Source organism: Ovis aries, chromosome 1 (genome assembly GCF_016772045.2).
Source record: "Ovis aries strain OAR_USU_Benz2616 breed Rambouillet chromosome 1, ARS-UI_Ramb_v3.0, whole genome shotgun sequence".
In the NCBI taxonomy this organism is placed as follows: Eukaryota; Metazoa; Chordata; class Mammalia; order Artiodactyla; family Bovidae; genus Ovis; species Ovis aries.
Window position 1 is genome coordinate 123,583,367 of NC_056054.1, and position 22,565 is coordinate 123,605,931.

General features: G+C 40.5%; 1 protein-coding gene across 31 annotated transcripts in view; it reads left to right on the plus strand.

The window, feature by feature from the left end:
* The window catches only part of SYNJ1 (synaptojanin 1), a 94,659-nt gene extending 79,091 nt beyond the window's left edge, over positions 1-15,568 (plus strand). For 17 of the 31 annotated variants that reach the window (XM_042229548.2, XM_060403642.1, XM_042229552.2 and 14 more), the window contains 5 exons: positions 980-1,018; positions 1,153-1,223; positions 4,048-4,156; positions 4,433-4,650; positions 12,624-15,568. In XM_042229548.2, coding sequence (XP_042085482.1) covers positions 980-1,018; positions 1,153-1,223; positions 4,048-4,156; positions 4,433-4,650; positions 12,624-13,424 — 1,238 coding nt within the window. In that variant the 3' untranslated portion in view covers positions 13,425-15,568. Of the gene's footprint in view, positions 1-979; positions 1,019-1,152; positions 1,224-4,047; positions 4,157-4,432; positions 4,651-9,781; positions 9,806-12,623 lie in introns of all 31 variants that reach the window. The other 14 variants (XM_042229551.2, XM_042229553.2, XM_060403660.1 and 11 more) reach the window with 3 other exon arrangements.
* Positions 15,569-22,565: the final 6,997 nt, after the last annotated feature.

Consider the following 22,565-nt stretch of genomic DNA (forward strand, 5'->3'; position numbering starts at 1 on the left):
GTGAAATTAATGTGCAGTATTATTGTAAGAAGAATGCCTTCAAAAATCTTTTCAGAATAAGTCAAATGTTTAGAAATGTACTATACTAACTCTGAAGTTTTAAAAATGAATAATTAAACCTTGTTAATTCAGTCTAAGGATATAGTATTTTTTAATCAACTTCAGATAACATAAATATGCTAAGTAAATTTGCTTAAAAGGCTATTAAAACTGGAAGCCATTCATTAAGATTACAGTTATTAAAAGTCTGATGGGTTTCATATAACAATTACACTTGAATTTCCTTTCAAAAAGAAGAAATATGAGATGCTGACCTTAATAGTGTCTCCTATTCCTTTGGCCCCAAAAGTAGTTTATTTCATTTCAGTCTTCTCCTACATTTTGAATGAGTTTGAGCAGTATTTCAACGCTGTCTTGCATAAGGCAGATATTGTAATAAGTAGTGCCCGCCTTCTACTTTAATGATAGGGTTTTTCTGTAGAAATCCAAAAGATCTCGTTGTAAGAGTCCCTGTCCGTGCTGACGTCTACAGCATGAAGCCCTGAAACAGTGCTGTTTGATGTCTTGTGTGATTTGGAAAGTGCGTGTCTGTTGGTCCTGGAGCCGTGAGTCCACCAAGCTCTGGGAAGCAGTGGGGCCACATCTTGTGACCGTTCCCCCAAACTGACCATGTGTTTTCAGGATTCACAGGAAAGAGCTCTGTTGGGAAAGTTACCTTCCAAATGAGGTATCAGACCAACTGCCAACTTGTCCTATCAATGTCACTCTCAGTAGTCTAAATTTTTCTCTTTGGGGGTATTTTCTAAAGGGCTGATAATACCCTCCAGCATTTCGAAAGCAGAATAGTTTGTTTTGGTTTTCTTTTTCCACCTCGTGCCCCCATTTCTGCTGGTAATGAAACAGAACAGCTAGCTAGTATTATATAATATGGCTTGATTGTTTACTTATGGGTAATTTTTTTTTCCTTCCTGCTTCAAAGCACCCAAAAGCCCAGGAACGACACGGAGAGATAATCTAGGTAAACATTCGAATTCAGCTACTTAATCTTAAAGCTGGACCATGAATAGACAGTGTGGATATAAGTGCATGGTTTCTTGTTTCTTTCTTTAAAAACAAACACCTGAGCTACATGGTGTGATGCCTTTGTTCCAGGACGCAGTCAGCTTCCACCTCAAGCCGGACTGCCAGGCCCGGGACTTGCTGGACACAGTGCAGCCAGACCGGTAGGCAGCGCCTCGCTTGCGAGCCAGGAGGTCTAGGTCCTGGGTCCCAACTTGCTACTAATCAGATGTGTTACCCTGAAGAAATCACGGGCCCATTAGGACTCCAGTTTCCTCAATTCTAAACTGGGGGAATTAGACCTGATGCTCTTCAAGGCACCTTTGTGTGTGTGTGTGTGTGTTTTACTCTCTGAGTTGTATGTGTGTGTGTGTGTGTACTTGCTGAGTTGTGTCCCACTCTTTGCAACCCCATGGACTGTAGCCCATCAGGCTCCTATGTCTATGAAATTTCCCTGGTAAGATTACTAGAGTGGGTTGCCATTTCCTTCTCCAGAGGATTTCCCCAACCCAGGGATCAAACCCGCTTCTCCTGCATTGAGAGGCAGATTCTTTACCACTGAGCCACCAGGGCAGCCCCACCTTCAACTCGAATGTTATGCTAACATCCTCTTCAGAAGGAAAAGCTTCCTTCATTATTTGAATAAAAGTGGTACAGTTAAGTGATTACAGTCACTAAATAAATATCTTAGAATCTTGAAATATATGGGGAAGTGATGTACTAGGGCAACTTTTTATGACATTATCTGAGTAATTAATAAGGTAAAGTCATTCTTCAATCAGAAAGGTTATTTCCTTTTTATTTATTTTTGCCACACCTCGATGCATGTGGGATCTTAGTTCCCCAAACAGGGATTGAACCCGTACTCCCTGCAGTGGAAGTACAAGTCTTAACCGCTGGACCGCCAGGGAAATCCGGAAGGATTTTAAAATTAGATTTCAGGAAGCCCATTGATGATAATCTGTCAGCTAAAACCAGTTCTAAAGGTTTAACTGCAGGAGAGCAGATGGCATTGCAGGGTTTCACCCTGCGTTGTAAGTCTGTGGTTTTCTGCATGTTTATCTGTGTTTTGTTATACACAGAATTATTCTATTATTCACCCGCATGAAAATTCTCTCTGGGATAGAACAAGTAATTCAAAGAAAAAAAAAAAGAGAAACCAGTGTCAGTCTGGTGGAGCCTGGGCTTATTAGGAGGCCACTAGCTGAATCCTGGGAACTGTGACTATACCTGGAAATGAAGAAACTTCTGCTAATGAAACTACTTCGAGTCTAAGAAATTCTCATAAGATTTCTAAGACAGGGGTATTTTGTTTTTTGTCCTGTAGCCAACCTGAAGTCCTTTTCTATATATAATAATATGCTCCAAAGTAAAGTGTCTGTGGAATATACCTAAAATAGCCATTATCCACTCCCCTGTTTGTTTTTGTAAAAAAGGAGAAATTGTTATTCACCGACTGTACCACTTCCCACAAAGTACTTTGCTTACTGAATATTATAAGAATAGGGAAGGAAAGTCAGGATTTTGTGCGATTACATTTGTAACTTTTGCTTATGCATGGAATCTAGAAAAATGGTACTGATGAACCTGTTGGCAGGGCAGCAGTGGAGACACAGAGAGAGCAGACTTGTGGACACAGCGTGGGCAGGAGAGGGTGGGACTGATTAAGAGAATACTATGGAAACGTATATATTACCATATGTAAAATAGATAGCAGGTGGGAATGGGGAGCTCAACCCTGTGCTGTGTGACAACTTAGAAGCCTGGGAGGGGGTGGGAGATGGGAGGGGGGTTCAAGAGGGAGGGGACATGTGTGTACCTGTGGGGGATTCAGGAGGGAGGGGGCATATACCTCCATGTGGCTGAGTCATATTGATGTATGGCAGAGGCCAACAAATATTGTAAAGCAATTATCCTCCAATTTATAAAAAAATAAGGAAAAGGTACTGAGTGCTTAAAGCCTTCAGCAAACATGTAAAGGTAGAAAAGAACGTTATTTCCCCAGTATATCTTCCAGCCTTTGTATTTCAGCACATTGAGTTAGCCATTCCAAAGTTTTTAACCTCTGTGTTTAATAAAGAAAAACAGCCTCAGTGTAGTTTTTGGTAAGCCTCATAGTTCCACAGTGTATGTCCTGCTCCATCTCCTGACCTGTAAAATCGTCCCACTAAGGCAGTATGATATAGGATAAAGAACACGGGCCCTGAGTTCGGCTCCTGGCTTTATTTTCTAAGTCTATGGCTTTGGGACAGTTGTATACATTTCTTCATTTAAATTAGAGATGATAAAATAATACCTTACCCCCCAGAGCCATTTGGACATTGAAATGTAAATTCATACCCAGTGCTTAGTTAACACCGTGCCTGGCACATAGTAAACAGTGAAAAATAAAAAGGAAGATTTTTGAAGCTTAAGGAACAAAATTGGGTCATTTGTAGAGACGTGGATGGACCTAGAAAGTATCATACAGAGTGAAGTCAGAAAGAGAGAAACAGTATTGTGTATTAACCCATATATGTGGAATTTAGATAAATACTATAGATGATCTTATTTGCAAACCAGTAATAGAGACACAGACATAGAGAACAAATGTGTGGATACCAAAGGGCAGGGGAGGAACTGGGAGATTCAGGTTGACACATATATATATATAATTGATAGCACAGAGAGTTCTACTTAACACACTGTGATGACCTGAATGGGAGGGAAATCCAAAAGGGAGGGGATATATATATATATATATGTATGCCTGATTCATTTTGCTGAAGAGTAGAGACCAACACAACATTGTAAGGTAACTATGCACCAATAAAAGTTAATCCGTAATAAAAAAAACAATGAAACTTATGATTATGTGGCAATAAATAGAGCCATTGGGATGACAAGAGGCTGAGGAAATGATACAAGATGCATAAACAATATTCTCACCAAATCTTGTCCGTTGCAGATAAGGTAAATGTCTCAGTGGTTTTCGTTTCCCATCTTTAGATTATTCCGCCCCGTGCTGGAGTCATCAGCGCCCCCCAGAGCCACGCACGGGCATCTGCTGGGAGACTGACTCCTGAAAGCCAAAGCAAGCCCTCCGAAGTACTGAAAGGTAGACCCGTAATGGAAACGGCAGTGCCATTCTGTATCCTCCCCTTCTGCTTCTTGTCTCTTCTCGTTCTGCAGTCTCTCACTTTATACAACTTACTCAAATTGAAGTAGCCTTCTTTCTTTCTCTCTTTTTTTTTTTTCCTGTCTTTCTGTATGCCATAATAAAGGAGGCTACTGGGGGCCGGGACAGGGACAGGAATCTCCTACCATTCCCCGAAAGGAAGGATAAACTCGGTTTTCCAGAGAATGCCTAACATCTGGAAATGACTTTCTTTAGGCTCAGCTCTTCTTCCCGAACCCCTGAAGCCTCAGGCTGCCCTTCCTGTGCCGCCTTCTTTTGCACCACCTGTTCAGAAGATGCAGGAGCCTCTCATCCCGGTGGCCGCACCTCTGCCCCAGGCTGCCCCGCAGCCCAGCCTGGAAACGCCCCCACAGCCACCCCCTCGGAGCAGGTCATCCCACAGCTTGCCTTCTGAGTCTCCGGCACAGCCGCAGGTAAGGCCTTCCAGTGGGGAGAAAGATCATCTGGGGAGCGGGGTGGGTGTGTGTGTGTGAAGACCTTTGCCTACATTTTGTTTTGTTTTTCCTTTTTTTTTTTTTTTGTTTACTGAGGCATATTTGATGCCTTTGCTGTAGTCTTTGAACATACTTATTTTAATTATTAGCTTTAGAAAAACAGCTAAGATTTGATTTTAAAAATTTCGTCGTTTGCTGGTAATAACATGTTTAGATGTGACTTCAACCAGTGAGTGTCATTTGGCATCTCAGACTTGTCACACAACAGATGCATGTTTGGCTGTTTCAGGGTTGGGGTTTTTTTGTCCAACCTGTTGTCTGGATCAAGGGTTCACAGAGAGTGACCCTAGATTAGGGCTCTTTCCCTAAAGGCTCTTTTCCCTAAAACTTCCAAGTGGCTCCCAGGCTGTTTTACCTTGTTTAAAGTGGAGGTGATTTTTTTTGTTTTTTTCCGTGTGTAATTTTCTTTGGATACTTAATTAGAATGGACAGTAATAATTTAGTTTCTTTTTGTTCCCAGCTATTAGATTAGTTTTGGCCTTTACCTGCTGGACAGAAGGGCAGTCAGGTCAATCCCTGGCCATTGGCAGTAAATTTCCAATAATCCTATTTCTCTTGATGCTGCAGTTAGCTCTTTTCTGTGATGGAGCCGGCACTGGGCTTCCTTGGGGATCTCTAAGTTTCAGACACTACTGGATCCATTTAGATGTTTCAGGCATGCAGCAGCAAGCTTATTCACCAAAGTATAAGCCATCAAAATAATGTTCTCATGAATACCACATAGAAAATAGTGCCCTTGCCTTGGTGGGTGGAAATCACGGGATCACAGGGACTTTTGTTACCCAGAGTGATCTCACACTGGAAAGCCTTCTGGTGTGTATACACAAAGTTGTTTCAACACAAGAATATTCATGCGAGTTGAATTGTTTTACTTGGAGGTTGTTTTACTTAGTTTCTATTATATACGTCTCAGTAAAATCATTAAGGTTTATCTTTAGTGTAAGTTTATCTTTAGTATAAGGTTTATCTTTATATTTCTGTTGTCTAGCCTCACATTGAATTTTATCCAAAAGTTTTAACTTGAAAATGCCATCAAGGCCAAAGAACTGAAGTTTTAAGTCTGCTTTTATTTTGGAATAGTCTAAAATACAGAAATATTACACTGGTGATGTCCCTTAAGCATGTTTAGAATAACAGTTTGCATTTATTTTGCCAACTATTATTTGCATTTATTTTGCACTCACATATTGCAGATATGTGAGTATGTCCAGCTAATTGGCAGAAGTTAGCAGTTTCTTATGCTTCTTCACAGTGAAAAACAGATTATAAAGTAAATATGAATCTTGAAACAATATAAATACTTAGCAATTAGCACTTACTTATTAGACTGTTGGTCACATTTTTTAAAAAGCTAAGATGGATATATAATTGAGAATGATGTTCTCTTAAGCTAATCAACACCAAAAAGTGTAATGTAATTGAGGACGCTGAAGATACATAGTAATTATAGAAGCCCTTCGAACAATAAATGTCCATTATTTTCTCTTTGCCAGTCTACTTTTAGTGCATGATGATTTTTTCTTTTCCTTTTCTTATAAGGTATAGTATTGTATTTATTTATTTATTTTTAGTGTAATTGGAGGGCAAGAAACTTTCAAAGAAGCCATCTTAAAGCTTTGTATTACTACAGTTTTAGGACAGAAAGTGATCATGCTTTTCACAGAAAAGGTGAACGCTAATTCCTAAAACTCTATAAAATGTTTTCAGTATTGAAAGTAGGTGCGGTACTCTGAACAACTTCAGAAAGAACACACTGTCAAGGAAGATTGCAGTTCTCAGTACAAAGTCATCTTATGACACAAATAGTATAGGATGAATATTCCGTGACTGCCGTGTATCATTTTCTTAGGTCGTTTTCCCCTGTTTTGCTTTCTGATTTTCATTGGAATGGGTGTGGTAATTTGCTGACAAAGCACAGCAAGCCTGTGCTTTGTGTATGGTTTAGTAGGTTGTATTCTTGACTCTTATATTCTGCTCATCAGAACTGTGAAAGGTGTTTGTTATAAGCCTTTTTTTTTGCCTCAGTCATTGATGTCAAATCCCTCTACACATTATATACACAAGACACACTTTTCTGGGGAATGGAGGTCTTGTTCATGTGTAGACTGCCTTTGTGAAAGATCACAGAGAGCTTAGTTTCCTCCTGGGAGCTCACAGTCAGAAAGACAGGGAGGCATTTTACCTTTTGTGCCTTTTTAATTTTGAACCATAAAAACAATGCCTATTCAAAAAATAATGAACATCTAAAGTCTTAAAAATTCTTCTGTAATGGCTATAACTTGAAAAGGGTGAGTTAGTAAAATAACTCACATTTTGATATTTTGGTAATAATATGAAACAGTCTTAGAATTGAACACTTACTAATTTTTACAAGTCTTTATTAATTCCGCCAAAAATATACAAGGTATTTAAAACATAGAATCACGCATGACCCAGCTTTACTTGTTATTACTATTTAAGTTATTTGATTCTATAATTCTATATAGAAAAGATTCTTCTAATTCAAATGATTATATATGTTATATACCCTTTAGAAAATGTAAAAATGCCCCACTTATCTGACTTTCAACGTCTTAGTCATCTGATTATCAGCTGAAAACCAGAAGTCAGGAATCCAATGGGAAGTAATAGCATCACAGCTATACTATTTTGGAGTGATAGCTGATAGTGAGGGAAGAGACCAAGTAGAAAATCTCAGGACTTCCCTGGCAGTGCAGTTGTTAAGACCCCATGCTCCCAATACGGAGGGCATGGGTTCGATCCCTGGTCAGGGAACTAAGATCCTGCATGCCGCACAGCACAGCCAAAAAAGAAAAAAAAAAAAAAAAACTCAGCTTTCTGGATCAATTTAATACCATCCCCCTGCATCTTAGTATGAACCCATTCCCAGTTTTTATCCGACTCTTCCAAAACTAATGCATCAGGATCATCAGTTCAGTTCAGTCGCTCAGTCGTGTCTGACTCTTTGCAACCCCATGAATCGCAGCACGCCAGGCCTCCCTGTCCATCACCAACTCCCGGAGTTCACTCAGACTCACGTCCATCAAGTCGGTGATGCCATCTAGCCATCTCATCCTCGGTCATCCCCTTCTCCTCCTGCCCCCAATCCCTCCCAGCATCAGAGTCTTTTCCAATGAGTCAACTCTTTGCATGAGGTGGCCAAAGTACTGGAGTTTCAGCTTCAGCATCATTCCTTCCAAAGAAATCCCAGGGCTGATCTTCAGAATGGACTGGTTGGATCTCCTTGCAGTCCAAGGGACTCTCAAGAGTCTTCTCCAACACCACAGTTCAAAGCATCAATTCTTTGGTGCTCAGCCTTCTTCACAGTCTAACTCTCACATTCATACATGACCACAGGAAAAACCATAGCCTTGATTAGACAGACCTTAGTCGGCAAAGTAATGTCTCTGCTTTTGAATATGCTGTCTAGGTTGGTCATAACTTTTCTTCCAAGGAGTAAGCATCTTTTAATTTCATGGCTGCAGTGACCATCTACAGTGATTTTGGAGCCCCTCAAAAAATAAAACTATTTCCACTGTTTCCCCATCTATTTGCCATGAAGTGATGGGACCAGATGCCATGATCTTCGTTTTCTGAATGTTGAGCTTTAAGCCAACTTTTTCACTCTCCTCTTTCACTTTCATCAAGAGGCTTTTTAGTTCCTCTTCACTTTCTGCCATAAGGGTGGTGTCATCTGCATATCTGAGGTTATTGATATTTCTCCTGGAAATCTTCCAGCTCGTGTTTCTTCCACTCCAGCATTTCTCATGATGTACTCTGCATAGAAGTTAAATAAGCAGGGTGACAATATACAGCCTTGACATACTCCTTTTCCTATTTGAAACCAGTTTGTTGTTCAATGTCCAGTTCTAACTTGCTTCCTGACCTGCATTCAGATTTCTCAAGAGGCAGGTCAGGTGGTCTGTATTCCCATCTCTTTCAGAATTTTCCACAATTTCTTGTGATCCACACAGTCAAAGGCTTTGGCATAATCAGGAAAGGTTAAATTCAGGAGTCTCATGTTTTGTAGTAACACATTTTATATAATATAAATATATAATAAATATATTATTTATAAATTTTAGAATGGTGTCTCTCAAAACTGTCTAAGTGAGTTTTGGTATTTTAAAATAAGGTAAGCTTTAAATATTGGGGAAGATTCGTTCAAACTGTTTCTTAAGAATACTGTAGTTTTTTAAAGTACTGCTACTATATTATAGAAAGATTGTGATTTCATCTTTAGTATCACCCTTCAGGAAATTTGGATGATAGATTAATAGAACAAGCCTGGATCCTGACCATGTTGAAATAAATAACCAGATTTCACTTTTCTGCAAAGTAGTGCCATTTTGTACAACTTCTCTAACCATGATGAACCCATAGGCTGTCTTAAGGCTGTGCCCTAACCTCGGGCTGCCGTAACAAAATACTATGAACTGGGTGACTCAGGCAGTAGAAATTTTTCTTCTCAAGTTCTGGAGGCTGGAAGCTGGAGATCAGGATGCCAGCATGGTTGGGTTCTGCTGGGGCCTCTTCTGTGCCCACATGGCCTTTCCTTGGTGCTTGCACAAGGGGAAAAAGAGCAAGCCCTCTGGTGTGTCTCCTCCAAAGGGTGCTAGTTCCATCAAGAGGGCCCACTCTCGCAACCTCATCTAACCCCAGTCACCTCCTAGAGACCATGTCTCCAAATACCATCACATAAGGAGATTGGGGTTCAGCATATGAATCTGAGGGGACACAAACATTTCATCCATAGCCTGCTGAAAATACTTCAGTGCTCTAATAATGTATTTGGAATATTATTTTTGGAATTACTACTTTGAACTAGTTAGTAATCAACCTCAGATAAAATTAAATCCTGAGCCCTGTTACAGCAGTACATTTTATTGTCTCTTGATCTTATACTGTGACCTGCAGATCTCACTGCTCTTGGATTTTGTATGTAATAAAAACTGAAAGTGTTTTGAAGACTGAATTGTTAGGGTTGCTGGTTGGTCTCAGATTGTCCTTCTAACTCTTTCCCTTGATGTCTGTGTTTCGTTTCTCAAAGCAGGAGCAACCATCAGGGTAACAGGTATCGGATTATTTCTCAATCTTATATGTGCTTCTCATCTGTCTTAGCACATTAGATGTATGAACCTTTTGCTTCATACATCTAAATTTTCACCCATTTTTAAAAACCACCTGTCCACATTAATAAATTCTGTTATCATACCATAAAACCTGCTTTTTTTCTTAGTATTTTGAATTCTTAGGAACCATTTTAGTTATTCTTGCTAGTGCTTTCCCATTTATTTTGCCTTTTTTTTTTTTACAAAAATTAACAAGACTAAAAAGTATAACTTTACGAAGGTAAGCTTTAGATATATGAAAGTGTATTTGGCAAAACCAAATTGGTTCTTGGTTTTAACAATGGCATAATTATGTAAGTACAAAATTCAATTTTTTTCCTAGATTTCTTTTGGGAAACTTAAAAAAATAACTACTAGCATGTAGATTATAACTAGTAGCACTAGTAGATTTTTTTTTTGTTAAAGAAAAATTGATGATTTACAAAGATGAAAGTTAACATTATAGCAGGATTATTTAAGGGCCTTTCCAACACCCTTCTCTGTAAAAAATACCATCATCATTAATGTCAAGTCATCATAAATGCTGCTTAGATACATAGAAATTCATTCTAATGCAATGAATGATGATGTGGCTCTCATAATTTCAAATCTCATTGGGCAAAATGATCATGTTTCTATTAAATTATTTTGAAAGAAAAATTTGTTAATATATGAAAATAAAGATATTTAAATGTGCAACATTTATTTGGCAAAGGCCTGTTATTCTAAGCTGTACAAAGCATCAACCTCCTACCTATAATGTCTGTGTCATGGACTCTGTCTACCATGGGAGAATCAGGGCTCAGACCCACTCAAGTACTTTTCTTTTGTCATATGAATCGTAAATAACCCAGTCATTACTGGTAACGTATAGCTAATTGTAATTTTACTATAGTGTCTATAGTAAATTTGTCTCTCAGGTACTATAATACACTTAGAATACAGTTGAGAATCTATGACATGTCTGCTCTTTAATTTTGTACAAATTTATTGTCATATTAAGTTTGAAGAAAAATAAAACTTGTTTACTTAAAGTATACTATAGATTAGAGAGTGATTCACGTAAGGAGTTATCCATACCATTTCCTTTTGCAAATGAGCACCCTTCCTTATTCTTTGTTTTTGTTTTGTTTTGTTTTTTTGCCACTCCATGTGGCTTGTGGGGTCTCTGTTATGTGACCAGGGGTTGAACCCAGGCCCTGGCAGTGAAAGCAGAGAGCCCTAACCACTGGGTTGGAAGGGAATTAGCCTTACCTGTTCTTAAGCACCAGGTTACTGTTTAAGAAGATACAGTTATGTTTTATTGGAGTTTCCCAGGCAGCTCAGTGATAAAGAATCTGTCTGCTAAAGAAGAAGACACAGGTTCGATCCCTGGGTCAGGAAAATTCCCTGGAGAAGGGAATGACAACCCACTCCAGTTTTCTTACCTGGTAAATCCCATGGACAGAGGAGTCTAGTGGGCTATCGTCTATAGTCATCTTGTGGGGTTGCAGAGTCAGATATGACTTAGCGACTAAACCAAGAACAGCAAAACAATGTTTTATTGAGACTGCTGCTCTGTTTTTCAACATATCTTATGAATGTTTAGTTACTTGCTGTAACAATGACCTAAATTCATTTTGGGTCATGCTCCATTTTGTACATTGCAAGTCTTTAGCTAAGTAAAATTCTCCCTCTCCTGTGCTTTTCTTACCTTTAATTTGGCATAAATATCCAAGTCATCCACCTAGTTTTAATAATTATATATAGAGTGTTTTTTTTTTTAATTAAAATGGAGTTCCCTCCAAAAAAATAAAATGGAGTTCCCAATAAAGCTAGCTACTTTTCTCATACAGCCAGGCTTCAGTTCAGTGTTTCCCTTAGGAAAGTAGCCTGTGCCCGGTACCACAGCTGGGCCCCACTCCAGCTGGCTTCTTTGTGAAGTGGGCACACAGGGCGGATTTTTCATGACTGTGAAGTAGGTCTGACCCCTCCTCCTGCCAGTAACCGTTCACAGCCAGCTCTGCGACGCATAGCTTTATTTTGGTTGAAGAATTACTATCCCAAATAGAAATGGAATTCCTCCCCGTACCACGCCATCCAATTTTAAAGAATCATTGCAGTTAGTTATTAATAAACCTATCTAAAGATGAAGAAGGTCAATTAAAAAATATTTTCACATTCAGAATTTATTCTACAAAGGAGAGCTGACATTAAAAGGCAAAGAATGCTTTGAAAATTTTATTCTACAAGTGGAAAAGGAAATGATGCATTATCTTCAGCTTATGAATACAGATATACTAATAAAATTAATTTTTATCCATAAGGTTGAATTTCCATAGTAACATTAACTCTCAATGAAAATATATTTCAAAAAACAGTGAAACCACATCATCATCACAGATGGGTGTTGGAAGTTTATTCATAGCAATTTAGCATAAACTTTGAATTGAATGTGAGTTTCTTAAGTTCATTTGATTATCTGATACAACTGGGCATGAACCAAACTCATGTGCTAATTCAGGGCAGTTCTCCATTTTACATATCAATACTTGCATGGATGAAATAAGCTGTATTTATAAAAGAACTTATTTAGCACAGTTTAAAAAAAAAAAATTTCATGGTACTTGTTTAACCACCAGAGTAACAGACTACACAAAGCTCCTTTTTTTATTTTTTGAGTATGTATACTTGACCCCCTCAGAATGAAGAATACTCGAGACAGGAAGCAGAAGGGGCATTCAAAGTAACTGTATTGCTTTTTGTTTGTTCTGATTATTCAATGGGCTCTCTCTTTCCCAGGTGAAAACAAACGGAGTCTCCGCCGTCAGATTGGACTCGCCATTAAAGAGTGACCCATTTGAAGACTTGTCATTGAACCTGCTTGCTGTATCAAAGGCTCAGCCATCTGTTCACACCCCAAACCCAAGGGGGTTGACGCCGTTGCCTTCTGCAACCCCAAGTAACACGAACACTCTGAGTTCTGTAAGCTGCATGCTGACAATGCCTCCAATTCCAGCCCGGAGTAAATCCCAGGAAAACACGCGATGTTCCCCAAACCCATTCATCCCAAGCTCGAGCAGCACAAATCCTTTCACCAACAGGACCGCCACCCTCGGAAACCCCTTTCGAGCTGAGTCTCAAGAATCAGAGGCCACTTCATGGTTCTCCAAAGAAGAGCCTGTTGCTCCAAGTCCATTCTCTTCGCTGAGGGCTCTGGGTCAGAACAGTAGCAAGCCTTCATCCTCCCTGGATGGGTTTAATGACAGTTTTGATCCGCAGGGCCCGCCTGCACTAACAGTCAGCAACCCCAAAGGATGGGTAACCTTCGAGGAAGAAGAGGACTTTGGTGTGATAGGGAAGTCAGGGTCCACTCGTCCAGACGTTTTCCTGGGTAAGCAGCTGAGCTCGTCTCCTGGCTCCAAGGTGACGCTTGGTGATGACTGGGGTAGAAGTACCAATGTGTCTCTCTGTGTGTTGCCAGCAAGAAGACCACCCCCGCCGCCTGTCCCTCTGCTCCCACCTGGCACCACCCCTCCCACAGACCCTTTCACAGCCCTGGCCTCTAAGGCATCACCCACGCTAGACTTGACAGAAAGATAACGTCACACAGTAGAGAACAGTTGTCCCTTTAGTTTTGGCAGGGTAGAGCCAGAAGATTTGGGCATTCGTTATTCATGATGTGCAATAAGTAATTGTTAAGTGCACTGATGTTGTCATGAAATACCACTATTTAATGTGTACAGAGTTGGAATATGTGTATATCAGAATTAAGGAAAAATCTGTCTCATTATTAACTGGAATTTTGGTGTTTCTGTTTGGATAAATAAGAGAGAGTAGAAGCCATAAAAAGTGCTTGAAGCTATTTTAGAAAACAGTCCTCATTCAGAAATTCTTCGTCAGTCTCCTTGAAAGCATCTCGCAAAGCCCAAACAACTTCTAGCCAACATTGGTGCCAGCCCTTTCCTACTTGTCAACAATTGGTATTTATAAGTATTTACCAAAGAGCTGTCAAAGGTATACTGGAACAGAATTTAGAAAGACATTGCTTTAAAAAAAAAAAAAGTGTATACACACACAAACACACAAATGTATATACACTTACATACTGGTAATATGCATCACTTAAATTCTAGGGTATAAGTCAGACCAGATTTTTACCTAAAAGTTGTAACAGAGTTCTCTTCTCCATATAATCAAATGGATGGCTGAAAATGAAATTTGGACATTTCCATTATCTTTCTTTCCAAATCTAGAGTAATCTCACGACGAAACCAGAATTTGCCCCCGTTGCACACCCACCCCTTCTGACACATACACCACACACCCCCTTGTCACTCTGGTCCCACACCTCTGCCTGCTTTTCTGGGGGAGGAGCTTCTTGCAGCCGGAAGCAGCATATTGTGTGGACCGACCCTCCTTCCTTTCAAAAAAGCGCGCTGGCCACAGATGGCAGGAAGGCATGTGCCACCAAATTCAGTGAGAAGTAAATGGGAGTTCAAGGTCCACGGAGGTGTCCGAGGATGGCCCTCCCTGCTTCTCTAGCTGGTGAGCCGGGCGGCCCCCACCCCGGGGGATGCTGAACTGAATCTACCGTGTGTTCCCTCTCCCCATCTGTGATGCTGCTTTTCATTCTTAGAGGCTACACCTCAAATTAGCTGTGGATTTTGTCTCCTGCACTGCCAGTATGCAGCTGATCCTGCTTTTGATTAATTTTATGAAGACGTTCATAATTTATACAGAATGTAGTGTTTTGATATCATTGAGGAATCCCAGTCAGAAAATTCCTGGAGCGGTAGTTGTTTTGTTGTCAGTTTGAAATCACCTTTACCCATTGTATTAGCGTTCCTTTTATACAAAGAGTTGTAAATGTCACCTGAATTCCATTGTCCACATTTAACCTTTAAACATGTGCACTGGGGGAATATCAGAAAATGGAGTTCAGGGCTAAGAATATGTAAGATGTAAAAAAGCACAGCAAGCTGCATTGCACTTAACCACATAAAGCAAATCTATTAGGAAAAAGCACTTTTCTAAATGCTCAAATGTTATCAGAATACTATATTTATAAAAGTAATTCTCTCTCTATTAACAGCCAGGACTTGCTATTAGAAATAACTCGTGAGTTTTATATTGTGCTTTTTGGGGAGGTCTAATCATTTCAGCAGTAGTGTATTTTAAACAGCAGTATTATTATAAGCAATGTGCTTCAAAATGTGAATTAACTTGTTTAAACTGTGGCTTTAACATCTGTGTGATTAGTGTATATGGCATTTGCTCTCCGTTAGGAAAATAACTCATTATAAACTTGAGTGCAACTGCAGTTCTGTGAGCAATGTTTCCTATTGAATAGAAACAACTGTCTAAAATACACATATCAAGCAGCAGCTCAGCCTTTTTCAGGAAATTCTGTCGATACTTGGCAAGTTGCTGGAAAAGTGCACAAAGTTATGACAGACAGTTAAAGGCACACTGCAAATTAGCCATTATTCTGCATATTATTAAAATATTGACCAGTTCTGTTAAAAGCAGAGCAGAAACTAAACACTAAGGATCTCTTTGTGAATTCTTTGTTCTCTATAGTAGATTGCTGTTTATATGTAAGAATTTTATTGCTTATGTGGCACACAGTATTTATAACTATATACTTTATAGGAGTACGGTATTAAAGTCAGTGGCATATAAACACTGAACATATCCTGTGAAATGTGCTGTCATATGAAATAAATATACCTGTCTTTACCATACTGACTGCTTTGCTCAAAAGGGAAGAATTTTTCCAACTATTTTCCTTTAACTTTACATAAATGAGTTTGGCAACATTTGAGGATTAATTCTTACTGTGTGATTGTTGTTGTTCAGTCGCTCAGTTATGTCCAGCTCTTGGCGGCCCTATGCATTGCAGCACACCAGGCTTTCCTGTCCTTCACCATCTCCTAGAGCTTGCTCAAACTCGTGTCCATTGAGTCAGTGATGCCATCCAACCATCTCAGCCTCTGTCTCTGTGTGATACTTCTGCTGAAAGTAGGAAGCTATTCTCAAATTACTAATCGTCATTAAGAAGTCATGTGCTTATTCTGTAAGAGAGGCCCTTATTCAAAATCTTGCTGGCTTGAAAATAACACAGGAGGCATGAATGATGATTTTCTGACCCACAGCAAGAGAAACAGCTGGGAGGTGGGGGTGGGGCAGGTGAGGGGAGCAGAGGGGAAGCAGGCTAATGAATAGCCAGACAAAAGAAGAGACCGCCTTAAAAGACCCAAAGTAAGAGACTGAGGCTGGTGTCCCTGTGAATATTGCCTTTTTTTCAGATTGCTATTTAAAACAATGACCTTGATTCTTAAATAATTCAATTATATTCATTAATCTCTGATTAAGAAGTTACAGATACAGAATAATAGGCTTTGTGAAAACTTTTTAAGGTAACTGTAGATTTGTATGGGCTTCCGTGGTAGCTCAGACAGTAAAGAACCCACCTACCAATGCAGGAGACAACAGGTTTGATTCCTGGGTTGGGAAGATCCCCTGGAGAAGGAAATGGCTACCCACTCCAGTATTCTTGCCTGGAAGTCCCCTGGCCAGAGGAGCCTGGCTGGCTATACAGTGCATGGGGTCACAAAGAGTCAGGCACAGTATAGCAACTAAACAACAACCTGCAGTTGTTAACAAATAATACAGAAAGATCCCAGGTATCCTTTATCCAGTGGTAACATTTTGCAAAACTACAGTGCAGTACCAGAGCCAGGACTTTAACAGTGTTATGAAAGATGATTCCATCTCCCTGAAGATCCTGTGTGTTGCCTTTTCCCCACTTCTCTCCCATCCCATGCCCTTCTCCTGTGTCCTTAACTTCTGGCAACCACTAGTCTATTCTCCATAATAGATTCTGTTCTCCATATTCACTATAATTTTGCCACTTCAAGAATGTTACATAAATGGAATCGTGTGTGTAACCTTTGGGGATTGACTTTTTTACTCAGCACAGTTCTCTGGAGATTAATCTGGATTGTGTATATCAATAGTTTGTTCCTTTTTATTTTGATATAGTATCCTATGGTATGGATGTATCACAGTTGGTTTAACCATTTATTCATCCACTGAAGGACATTTGGGGTGTTCCCAGTTTGGGACTATTATAAATGAAGCTCCTCTGAACACTCGTCTCAGGTTTTTATGTGAACGTTAAGTTTTCATTTCTCTGGGATAAATGATCAGGGGTACATGCTGGGTCATAGAGTGGTTGCATGCTTGGATTTTTAAAAAGCTGCCAAATTTTCTTCTAGAATGACTGAACCATTTTACATTCCCATCAGGAACCTATGAGTGACCCAATTTTTCTTACCTTTGCCTGAATTTCATCGTGGCCTTGTTTTTACCCTAAGAGCTAATGATGCTGAACATGTTTTCACGTGCTTATTTGCCATCTGATGCCTTTTTTGGTGTGTGAAATATGTGTCTTTTGCCCATTTTCTAAATAGATTGTTTTTTAACTGTCATGTTTTGAGGGCTCTTTGTATATTCTAGAGACTCCACCTCTGTTGAATATGTGCTTTGTAAATATATTTCTCTGTCTATCGCTTATCTTTCAGCCTCTCCACATGATTTATAGCCAGATCCTAAGCCCTGCAGGTCCACAATTACCAGCATGAGTGATTGACACAGGAAAACCAAACTCATGTATAAAGCAAAATGCCACTTTATTAATGTTAGGAAAAAAGTCTGACCACATCAAGATATCAAACGGGGAAAAATGGGAACTCATACATTGTTGGTGAGAGGGCAAATTGGCACATCAATTCTAGAGAACAATTAAATAACATCTAGTAGGACTTCCCTGACGGTCCAGTCATTAAGAACCCACCTGCCAATGCAAGGGGGACATGGATTCGATCCCTGGTCTAGGAAGATTCCACACGTTGCTGAGCAACGAAGCCCACGCACCTCAATGCTATGCTACGGGAGAAGCCATCACCATGAGAAGACAGTGCACCACAACTAGAGGACGCTTTTGAAGAGGACAAAGACCCGGCACAGCCAAAGAATGATTCATTTAAAAATATATAAATCATGTCCAGTATAAGGCTCATATATTCTATCACAACATATTTGACTTAGAAATTCTAGGACAAGTGGAGTAGGAATGCACATTGTTTGTAATGGTGAAAACTAGAAAGAAACTAACCATCAAGGGAATGGAGTGACCTATTTCTGGTGGAATGTAGTAGTGAAAATAAGTGAATGAAATTTTAGTAAATTTCATTATGGAGCCATAAAGCAAGGTACAAAATAATACAGTATGACATTAGTTATATCAAATTTAAAACATACTAAACAGTGTTCTCTATTTGTTAGGGATACATATGTGTGTTATGTATGTATGCTCAGTCCCTCAGATTTTTACGACTCTGCGACCCTATCGTAAAAATCTGAGGGACTGAGCACCAGGCCATGGGATTTTCCAGGGAAGAGGACTGGAGTGGGTTGCCATTTCTTTCTCTAGAGAATCTTCCTGACCCAGGATCGAATCCACATCTCCTGGGTCTCCTGCATTGCAGCCGGATTCTTTACCTGCTGAGCCATGGGGGAAGTCCCACATACATGTGTTAATGGTATTAAAACAATTTTTTTTTTTCAGTACAGTAAAAATTTTCCTTTTCTCTCTGGTTTCCTGATATTTAGCAGTCAACATGAATGCCCCATTAATTACCTGTACTGGAGTGTTTATCACTACTAATGGATTGCTTCAGCAGATACAAATGCTTATAAGATGCCCTTTACCCTAGAAAGGAAACAGTACCTAAAACATTTAGAGATAATAAGCCAAAGTACATAGGAACACACAGATGTCATATTTGTCTTCAAACTCAGAACCCACTTGGGTGACAATACAATAGGCTTTGGCATGATTTATGATCACTTAACTTTGATGCTGGGAGAGATTGGGGGCAGGAGAGGAAGGGGATGACAGAGGATGAGATGGCTGGATGGCATCACTGACTCGATGGACGCAGGTCTGAGTGAACTCCGGGAGATGGTGATGAACAGGGAGGCCTGGCGTGCTGCAATTCATGGGGTCGCAAAGAGTCGGACACGACTGAGCGACTGAACTGAACTGAACTGAACTGAACTAAAACTACAACAAGGAAAGTGAAGTCACTCAGTCATGTCTGACTCTTTGTGACCCCGTGGGCTGTAGCCCGCCAGGCTCCTCTGTCCATGGGATTCTCCAGACAAGAGTACTGGAGTGGGTTGCCATTTCCTTCTCCAGGGTATCTTCCCAACCCAGGGATCGAACCCAGGTCTCCTGCATTGCAGGAGATGCTTTATCCCCTGAGCCACCAGGGAAGCCGTGAGGAAGAGCTACACACAAAATTTGTATGACACGGCCTGTGTGAGAAAAAAAGGACCTTAAGAAAACACGGAAAGGAATGCAGTGTAAGAATACAAAGGCAAATAGCAATGCTGACAAAGATTAAAGATGGTGCAGGTGTTCGACCTGTGACAACGTACTTAATGGGCTTCCTTGGTGGCCCAATGGTAAAGACTCTGCCTGCCAAGTCAGAGACCCAAGTTCAATTCCTGGGGTGGGAAGATTCCTTGGAGAAGGGAATGACAACCCACTCCAGTGTTCTTGCCTGGAGAATCCCGTGGACAGAGGAGGCTCTCAGGGTACAGTCCAAGGGGTTATGGACACAACTTAGCGCCTAAACAATAACAATGTAAAGTTAGTAAGTACATACCTAAACAGAACTGGATGACCAGTACAAACATGGGTTTTCTATTCTTTTCATTCCTTTACATTTATTAAAAATTATACCGAGATCCTGTCTGTAATACATGAGTGTGTAGGATATATGGTTCTCACTACCTAGAAGGCTATATATAAAGCAAGTTTTAAGCAGGAGTGGCCTGATGGATACTTAGTTGGATTCAGGAGAAAATCAGAGGAGGATCTTACAGCCAGCAGTCAGGACGTAGGTGAACCCAGTAGACCCCTTTCTCCGTGTGGGTAAAAGACATTTCCCAGTCTGACCAGTACTGCATGTTCCAGGGTCTCGGTGATCCCTGCCCCAACAGTTCAGTTCAGTTCAGTCCAGTTCAGTCGCTCAGTCGTGTCCAACTCTTTGCGACCCCATGAATTGCAGCATGCCAGGCCTCCCTGTCCATCACCAAATCCCGGAGTTCACTCAGACTCATGTCCATCGAGTCGGTGATGCCATCTAGCCATCTCATCCTCGGTCGTCCCCTTCTCCTCCTGCCCCCAATCCCTCCCAGCATCAGAGTCTTTTCCAATGAGTCAACTCTTCGCATGAGGTGGCCGAAGTACTGGAGTTTCAGCTTTAGCATCGTTCCTTCCAAAGAAATCCCAGGGCTGATCTCCTTCAGAATGGACTGGTTGGATCTCCTTGCAGTCCAAGGGACTCTCAAGAGTCTTCTCCAACACCACAGTTCAAAAGCATCAATTCTTCGGCGCTTAGCCTTCTTCACAGTCCAACTCTCATCCATACATGACCACAGGAAAAACCATAGCCTTGACTAGACGGACCTTAGTCGGCAAAGTAATGTCTCTGCTTTTGAATATACTAGCTAGGTTGGTCATAACTTTTCTTCCAAGGAGTAAGCGTCTTTTAATTTCATGGCTGCAGTCACCATCTGCAGTGATTTTGGAGCCCCAAAAAATAAAGTCTGACACTGTTTCCACTGTTTCCCCATCTATTTCCCATGAAGTGATGGGACCAGATGCCATGATCTTCGTTTTCTGAATGTTGAGCTTTAAGCCGACTTTTTCGCTCTCCTCTTTCACTTTCATCAAGAGGCCTTTTAGCTCCTCTTCACTTTCTGCCATAAGGGTGGTGTCATCTGCATATGTGAGGTTATTGATATTTCTCCCATTAGTCTTGATTCCAGCTTGTGTTTCTTCCAGTCCAGCGTTTCTCATGATGTACTCTGCATAGAAGTTAAATAAGCAGGGTGACAATATACAGCCTTGACGTACTCCTTTTCCCATTTGGAACCAGTCTGTTGTTCCATGTCCAGTTCTAACTGTTGCTTCCTGACCTGCATACAGATTTCTCAAGAGGCAGGTCAGGTGGTCTGGTATTCCCAACTCTTTCAGAATTTTCCATAGTTTATTGTGATCCACACAGTCAAAGGCTTTGGCATAGTCAAGAAAGCAGAAATAGATGTTTTTCTGGAACTCTCTTGCTTTTTCCATGATCCAGCAGATGTTGGCAATTTGATCTCTGGTTCCTCTGCCTTTTCTAAAACCAGCTTGAACATCAGGGAGTTCACGGTTCACGTATTGCTAAAGCCTGGCTTGGAGAATTTTCAGCATTACTTTACTAGCATGTGAGATGAGTGCAATTGTGCAGTAGTTTGAGCATTCTTTGGCATTGCCTTTCTTTGGAATTGGAATGAAAACTGACCTTTTCCAGTCCTGTGGCCACTGCTGTTTTCCAAATTTGCTGGCATATTGAGTGCAGCACTTTCACAGCATCTTTCAGGATTTGAAACAGCTCAACTGGAATTCCATCACCTCCACTAGCTTTGTTCATAGTGATGCTTTCTAAGGCCCACTTGACTTCACTTTCCAAGATGTCTGGCTCTAGATTAGTGACCACATCATCATGATTATCTGGGTCGTGAAGATCTTTTTTGTACAGTTCTTCTGTGTATTCTTGCCACCTCTTCTTAATATCTTCTTGAACGGTTTTATGAAGACCTACAAGACCTTTTAGAACTAACACCCAAAAAGATGTCCTTTTCATTATAGGAGACTGGAATGCAAAAGTAGGAAATCAAGAAACACCTGGAGTAACAGGCAAATGTGGCCTTGGAATGCGGAATGAAGCAGGGCAAAGACTAATAGAGTTTTGCCAAGAAAGTGCACTGGTCATAGCAAACACCCTCTTCCAACAACACAAGAGAAGACTCTACACATGGACATCACCAGATGGTCAACACCAAAATCAGATTGATTATATTCTATGCAGCCAAAGATGGAGATGCTCTATACAGTCAACAAAAACAAGACCAGGAGCTGACTGTGGCTCAGATCATGAACTCCTTATTACCAAATCAGACTTAAATTGAAGAAAGTAGGGAAAACCACTAGACCATTCAGGTATGACCTAAATCAAATCCCTTATGATTACACAGTGGAAGTGAGAAATAGATTAAGGGCCTAGCTCTGATAGAGTGCCTGATGAACTATGGATGGAGGTTCATGACATTGTACAGGAGACAGGGATCAAGACTATCCCCATGGAAAAGAAATGCAAAAAAGCAAAATGGCTGTCTGGGGAGGCCTTACAAATAGCTGTGAAAAGAAGAGAGGCGAAAAGCAAAGGAGAAAAGGAAAGATATAAGCATCGGAATGCAGAGTTCCAAAGAATAGCAAGAAGAGATAAGAAAGCCTTCAGCGATCAATGCAAAGAAATAGAGGAAAACAACAGAATGGGAAAGACTATCGAGATCTCTTCAAGAAAATTAGAGATACCAAGGGAACATTTCATGTAAAGATGGGCTTGATTAAGGACAGAAATGGTATGGACCTAACAGAAGCCCCGACAGTACTAGAGACGAAAACACACCTATCACCCCTCTGGGCGCCGTCCCCCTTCTATCCAGTATCATTCTAGCGGTCTTCACATGAGGCTCTGGGTTGCCTCGACGCATTCCCAGGCCTACAGTCTCCCACTTTCTTCCTCTGCCCGGGAACTTCAGGGATACAGATTCAATGCA